Here is a 7,500-nt window from a genome sequence, read left to right as displayed (position 1 = left end):
TTTCCAAAAGCTTTTCGGAGTCTGGCGTTGAATTGTTTTGAGGTGTAGTCCCAGTTAATGAGGGGGTGGGTCAGGGTGTTTGTTTAGATGCACTGTGACACCGGAAAACAACAGGTCAGAGGTAATGCCCCAAGAGACGCGTGTCTTATCCTGGCACACACTCCAGTCTTACAGGGTTACCTCACCACACACACACATTCACACACACGCACGCACGCACACATACACACTCACATACACACAAACATGCACAAACACTCACACATGCACACACACTCACACACACACACACACACACACACACACACAAACACACACACACACACACACAAACACACACACGCACGCGGGCATGCACATACACTCACACACGCATACACTCACATACACACAAACATGCACAAACACTCACACATGCACACACACTCACATACACACAAACATGCACATACTGACATAACCCTAAACTGACACACAACCCCATCCACACACGTGCACACAAACAAATTCTCTCTTCTTTCTTTAACACACTCACACACACAAAGACTGTATATAGTTTCATCGTACATGTGTCACTATTTTTATTATTATTTATAAGAAGACTGTTTTAGACTGAAAGAGGATGTGAAGAGGGGATATGGCAGAGGGAAAGCGTGAGAGAGAGAGAGAGAGAGAGAGAGAGAAGCTGCTGAAAGAGTGATAGGGAGTTTTAGAGAGAGATGGAGAGAGAGAGAGAGAAAGAGAGAGAGACAGAGAGACAGAGAGACAGAGAGACAGAGAGAGACAGAGAGACAGAGAGAAAGAGAGAGAGAGGAGAGAGAGAGAGAGAGGGAGAGAGAGAGAGAGAGAAGCTGCTGAGAGAGTGAAAGGGAGTTTTAGAGAGAGATGGAGAGAGAGAGAGAGAGAGAGAGAGAGAGAGAGAGAGAGAGAGGCAGAGAGACAGTGAGACAGAGAGACAGAGAGAAAGAGAGAGAGAGGAAAGAGAGAGAGAGAGAGAGAGAGAGAGAGAGAGAGCCTGTTGCAGGGTTCTTCTTGTTTGGGCTTGGGCGCTGAGTGGCCGGGTATATGAAGCTCTGGTGAGGAATGATCTAGAAGGCCAAACAGAGGTTCAGGGTGCTCTGTATCCATTACATCTTGGGGAGCCAAGGCGCCAGCCCGCCATTTGAGACCTGAGACTCCCCCCTGTCCCCACACTATATCCCGTTAGCCGGGCTGAGTTGCTGGCTTGTGTGTCCTTATGTGTGGAATAAACCCAAATATCAGGAGAATTGTGCCTGGAACATGATGCCACAAAGCTGCAATGGCACTAATGGAGCTAGTACAATTTTAATAACAAATATTGTTGTAGTGTTGGTTTTATATCCACATGTATAGTCATCAATTCATTTTACCTGTTGGTCATTGAGACAAAGTGCGTTGCAGTTGCTTTAAGAGTTTTAACATCCGGTTTGACACATTCACTTTATTGCAAATGTAAGAGCTACATCGTGAGTGAATGTCACAGTACATACTATTTGAACAATCTATTTTATATTGGATAACAATTACAATTCAAATGGCAAATTCCACTTTGTATCTGATTGTATCCGTGCGTAAACGGTGCGTAATTGGTTGGATGTATGCACAATTTACATTTGTAGCTAAATCTAAATCATGGAGGGAAATCCTTTATTTAAATCCTCCCATTCCTTATACATTTCCACCGTATGCTTTCATCCAAGCATCGCAGTAGTTTTGAGAAGCTCGTTTACCACCGCCCATCTCCTCCTAGGCGGAAGCAAGCAACGCCCCTCGCCATGAAGATAAAAAGTCAGCTCTTTTACTCCTGCGCGACCAACAGCTCTCATCCTTCGCTGTTTGATGATCACGCGTAGAGACACACACACATGTATATCCTCTCGGTATCCGTCCGGTGTCCCGCTCCCATGCTTTGAAACGGCGCGCACCAAACCCAGAGAGTGTCCACCATGTCCACGGGATCTCTCAGCGACGTCGACGACGAACTCCTGGACGGCATCCTGAAGTTCGGCTCCACGGATAAAGACTCGTCCAGCGAGAGCGCCGAGGAGAGCTGCGAGGGGAGCTCCGCCGAGGACGACGACATGGGAGATGTCCCCGGGGGGAAGAAGAAAAAACGAAAGACCTCCAGGAAGAAGGGGCCCAACGGTGTGGTGCACGAGGGCAAGCAGGTGCAGAGGAATGCGGCCAACGCGCGGGAAAGAGCAAGGATGCGCGTCCTGTCCAAAGCCTTCTCGCGACTGAAGACCACGCTGCCCTGGGTCCCCGCGGACACCAAGCTCTCCAAACTGGACACGCTGCGCCTGGCCTCCAGCTACATCGCGCACTTACGCCAGATACTGGCCAACGACAAATATGAAAACGGATATATCCACCCCGTTAATCTGGTAAATATCACGTTTTTTGTAGGGTGGAAAAATCATTGTGGTGTTATACGTGCATGCTGATCCTGTCTCATCTGTTTTTATACAGCAAGGTGCACGTTCGTTAAAAGTAAAAATGGCAGATCAGAGTGCCCACAAACAGCCCCTATGAGGGCCTGTTTGTGGGCACAATTGTGAATTGTGTATTTGATATGCTGTGAATACAGTCTGTAATCATATGGCCTATGTGCCCTACCTTTCCTATTTGTTATAGTCCTATATAAGTCATGTCATGTTATTTATTTATATTAATGCAGATATCCTAGTTTTATCTTACTTGTTATTATGGTTACTATTTTAACCCATAAAAATTGCAACGCAGAGACTATCAACTGGTAATCAGTGAGCGGTATATATAACGTATAAAGCATTGATTAATGTGTAGCCTATATCTAAAATATTAATATGTAATAAATAGCACCCTGTTTAAAACAAACTCTTTATTTCTCACTGCATCCAGGGGGTGAAACCGGCCTAATATCCATATATTTGCTGACATTTTAGCTCAGTTTATCCCCAATATGTTTGAGGGAATCGACGCCTTCCCCGTTCAGATATGAGACTAACGGTTGTTGCTGTTTTTTGTTTTAGACGTGGCCTTTCATGGTGGCCGGGAAGCCAGAGAGCGAAATGAAGGAGATGCTGAGCTCGTCGAGGTTATGCGGGCCCACTGCATCTTGATGTTTCCAACGAGGACAGTGTTTTCACACGCAGTAAAGAAGATGGACATGTAAAGGCCCACTGCACACGTGCCATCTCCACAGACTCTGAGTGGGAATAACTGAGAAAGACTTAACTATAAGTCACCTGTCTCAATTTCGTTCCCGTAAATACAAAAAATAATTTTATTTAAATGTGCTCTCCGCGCACTATGCTTTTTCTTTGCTGGTTCAAAGAACATGTTGCATATTTTAATGCTCGTTTTGTTTTTTTTGTCTATTGTGTTTTTTATACTATAATGAACTGTAACAATCTTCCTACAGTTGCTATACACGTTTCAATGTTTGCAATGCCGATTTTGTGAATCTTCTTACTCCATTGACTGGAATGGTTCCATCGTATATAAAACATACATGCAGCATCATGACACGCTTTGGTTTCAATTCAAGTGTACTTGTTGTTCTTCTGTCCTCTTATCTTCCTGTGTGTGGGCCCATTCTTGACCCCGCGACCTCTCTTATCGCGAGATCCCCTCCAGGACTGGGGGTGCAACAAACAGCGCTCGTGCGCAGATAAACGTCGGCCTATTTATAAGGGGACGGTCTAAAAAAAAGTCAACAAGGGGATGATTAAAATAAACAGCGTTAAATCTGGCAAACCCAACGAACCTCAAGATGGTTGCGTACGCCCGTGGAGCCATGGACGGTTCTATATACTGTACATTGATGGCGCAATAGCACAGGAATGCCCTGCCGGGAGTTTGTTGTTGGAGGGCGCACCGTTGGAAGTGGTAAATTTGCGCACTGCTCTTTAATCCCCGCGCAGACGCGTTGTTTAATTCGTGCGGGTTATGACCGCAGTGTTTACGTTCTGCGGACAGTTATTTATGCGCTCGAGTGAAGGAGGCCGACGTGGAGTCAGTTCCCGCGCCCCCGTCTCCCTCTCCCCACCTCTCTCGCTCTCTCTCTCTCTCTTCTCTCTCTCTCTCTCTCTCTCTTCTCTCTCTCTCTTGTATCACCTGACAGAATTTTTTTAATAAGTAGGTCTATATCTTAACATTTAAAATCATTGGTGTTCGATTAATTTAAAATAAGTTTGCACAATTAAGTCGTTTTACATCGTAAAACTCTCTCTCTCTCTCTCTCTCTCTCTCTCTCTCTCTCTCACACACACACACACACACACACACACACACATATGCGCACGAGTTATATATTATTTCAGTTAGGCTACTATTTATTTAACTGATTAGATTATTGACTTTGCTTTTCACATTTCTGTGAACCACATTTTGAGGTATCTTGATTTAATTAGACTTATTGATGCCTCTCTATCCTGCACGTCACGTGACACAACCTGAGAAGAGACCCGTCCGCGTGTCGGAGTGGGCTAATAGAACAGCCCGGCCGACCTCTCCCTCAGACCCCTCGGCCGAGGCCGGGCCCATACATCAGGGGTGATGTGGCAAGGCCCGGCCGTCACCCCGAAGGGACCACCGGGGAGAAAATAAACTTGGCTGCCGTATCGCTGGGCCAGCTGAGCAGAGGGGGGGGCTGCTGTTGCTCCCTGGGCTTTGGGAAAATACACGCACGTACAAAGGGCGCCAACGAAGGGAACTGTTGGTGCTGGAAGAAATAGCCATTAGGGCCCTGGGATTCCCAGCCATAAGCGGGAAACATGCAGCCGGCTAATTGTTTTGTTGGACGACTGCCCAAACTCGAGATGAGAACTGTCGGCAATGGGCCTGTCCCATCAATCTCGTCCGCTATCTCCCCCCCCCCCCCTCTCTCTCTCTCGATCTCTCTCTCTCTCTGTCTCTCTCTCTCTCTCTCTCTCTCTCTCTCTCTCTCTCTCTCTCTCTCTCTCTCTCTCTGGCTCTCTCTCACTCTCTCACTCTATCTCTGACGCACGCACAAACACAAACACACACACGCACACACAGCATTTAATTATTTGCTTACTTACTCATATCACACAACGGTCTTTTTTTTAAGTTGCTTCAAGTTCAACTACTGAAAACGCCTGCCTGGATTTGCAGGCCGCTGCAGTCCTCAAAACAGCATCTGTTTGTTTTGTATAAAACCAATGGTTAAATAACTGTAGCTATAATCCATCTTAATTAATGCTTGATTAATTTACTTTTACAATATATACATATAAATTCCTTATTTATATACATACGTACCCTTTTGATCAAATTACCATTTGTATTACTATTTGTGTTATAATTATTAACATTATTATTATTATTATTATTAGACTTATTACTATTATCATTATTGCAAAATGTTTATTTATTTATTATTATTTGGATTACTATTATTAATATTATAATTATTTATTCCCCAATTATTCGGTCTTGCGACTGAAGATGGCACCAGAGGACCTCGCTTACAACCGGAATAAGAGGGAATAATTGATCGTTTTCAGGCTGCAGCCTAGAGAGCTATATAATCGGCCTTTTTGCGACCGATACGTTGAGGAACAAACAGTATGTTGATCAACCTTGCCCCTGACTGGATCACCCATGACTGTGTGTGTGTGTGTGTGTGTGTGTGTGTGTGTGTGTGTGTGTGTGTGTGTGTGTGTGTGTGTGCGTGTGTGTGTGTGTGCGTGTGTTTGTGTGTCTGTGAGTCTGTGCGTGTTTGCGTGTGCGCAGCCACGTGCGTGCGTGCGTGCGTGCGTGCAGCTGCTTTGAAAAAAAGTACTTCCAATATTACATTCTGCCAATAGGTGGCGCCATTACCAAATGAAATAGCGCCTCGGTAAACTGAGCGCGCCTACCATTTTTTCTGAAGCACATATTCCTTCTTCCACTAATGCCAGCTATATTTGGCTTCATTCTCCCAAACTGCTACAGTTTCCCTGTATCTATTACATAGCTGAGCTACAGTATGACTTTGAAAGATTAATATCTTGTTGCCCTCATCTCTGTATGATTGATTATTTAAAATGTCTGAGTATGTCAGTTCTAAAGCGTGTATTGAAGCGTGCATGCGGTGTGAATGTGTTTATCTGTGTGTGTGTGTGTGTGTGTGTGTGTGTGCGCGCGTGTGTGTGTGTGTGGGTGTGTATTTGTGTTCGTATGAGCGTGTGCGATGGGGTTTGTGTGCCGCCCACACACACACACACACACTGGTTGGGTTGTCGGGTGGAACAGATGAGGCCCTCTGAGTGGATGGTTTCAACCGACCTTTCCTCCTCTTCCTCCTCCTCCTCCTCCCCCTCCTCCTCCCCCTCCTCCTCTTCCCCCTCCTCCTCTTCCTCTTCCTTCTCCTCCCCCTCCTCCTCCTCTTCCTCCTCCTCTTCCCCCTCCTCCTCTTCCTCCTCCTCTTCCCCCTCCTCCTCCTCCTCCCCTCCTCCTCTTCCCCCTCCTCTTCCCCCTCCTCCTCCTCCTCCCCTCCTCCTCTTCCCCCTCCTCCTCTTCCTCCTCCTCTTCCCCCTCCTCCTCTACCTCCTCCTCCTCTTCCCCCTCCTCCTCCTCCCCTTCCTCCTCTTCCTCCTCCTCTTCCCCCTCCTCCTCCTCCCCTTCCTCCTCTTCCTCCTCCTCTTCCCCCTCCTCCTCCTCTTCCCCCTCCTCCTCTTCCCCCTCCTCCTCCTCTTCCCCCTCCTCCCCCTCCTCCTCCTCTTCCCCCTCCTCCTCTTCCCCCTCCTCCTCCTCTTCCCCCTCCTCCTCCTCCTCCTCTTCCCCCTCCTCCTCCTCTTCCCCCTCCTCCTCGTCCTCCCCCCTCCTCCTCCTGCCCCCCTCCTCCTCTTCCTCCTCCTCTTCCCCCTCCTCCTCCTCTTCCCCCTCCTCCTCTTCCTCCTCCTCTTCCCCCTCCTCCTCCTCCTCCTCCTCCTCCTCCCCTCCTCCTCTTCCCCCTCCTCCTCTTCCTCCTCCTCTTCCCCCTCCTCCTCTTCCTCCTCCTCCTCCTCCCCCTCCTCTTCCTCCTCCTCTTCCCCCTCCTCCTCCTCTTCCCCCTCCTCCTCCTCCCCTTCCTCCTCTTCCTCCTCCTCTTCCCCCTCCTCCTCTTCCTCCTCCTCCTTTGCCTCACTACAAACACAGAGAACCATACATTTGACCACAAAGACAGAGCGTAACCGCAAAGGAGTTTCTCTTCTGTAAAATCAAACACACAGAGACACACACACACACACACACACACACACACACATACACACACACGTGTGTGAAAACACAGGCACGCTGACGTAGATACACAAACATGGACATATGCACACACAAACAAGCCAGATTTATCCGGTCTAATCAGTGGACTAAAAAGGAATGCAGACTCCAAGGAAGTTCAACCAAAAAACAAGAACAACAAGTACACCGGACATTTCTGCTCTCTCTGTTCGTGTCGACACTTACGCACGTACACGTGCTAACAAATAGGACAACATCTTCCCATCTTCC

The 7,500-nt window shown here is 47.5% G+C and overlaps 1 protein-coding gene across 1 annotated transcript; it reads left to right on the top strand.

The window, feature by feature from the left end:
* Positions 1-1,967: 1,967 nt before the first annotated feature.
* On the top strand, positions 1,968-3,122 carry tcf21 (transcription factor 21; the record flags this gene model as incomplete). The annotated part of the gene is made up of 2 exons (XM_079753430.1): positions 1,968-2,405; positions 3,033-3,122. The coding sequence occupies 2 exons, from the start codon at positions 1,968-1,970 to the stop codon at positions 3,120-3,122; spliced, it is 528 nt and encodes a 175-aa protein (XP_079609556.1).
* Positions 3,123-7,500: the final 4,378 nt, after the last annotated feature.

The sequence above is a fragment of the Pollachius pollachius genome (assembly GCF_949987615.1).
Source record: "Pollachius pollachius genome assembly, chromosome: 16".
NCBI classification, from domain to species: Eukaryota; Metazoa; Chordata; class Actinopteri; order Gadiformes; family Gadidae; genus Pollachius; species Pollachius pollachius.
This window is presented reverse-complemented; position numbering and strand designations above follow the sequence as displayed.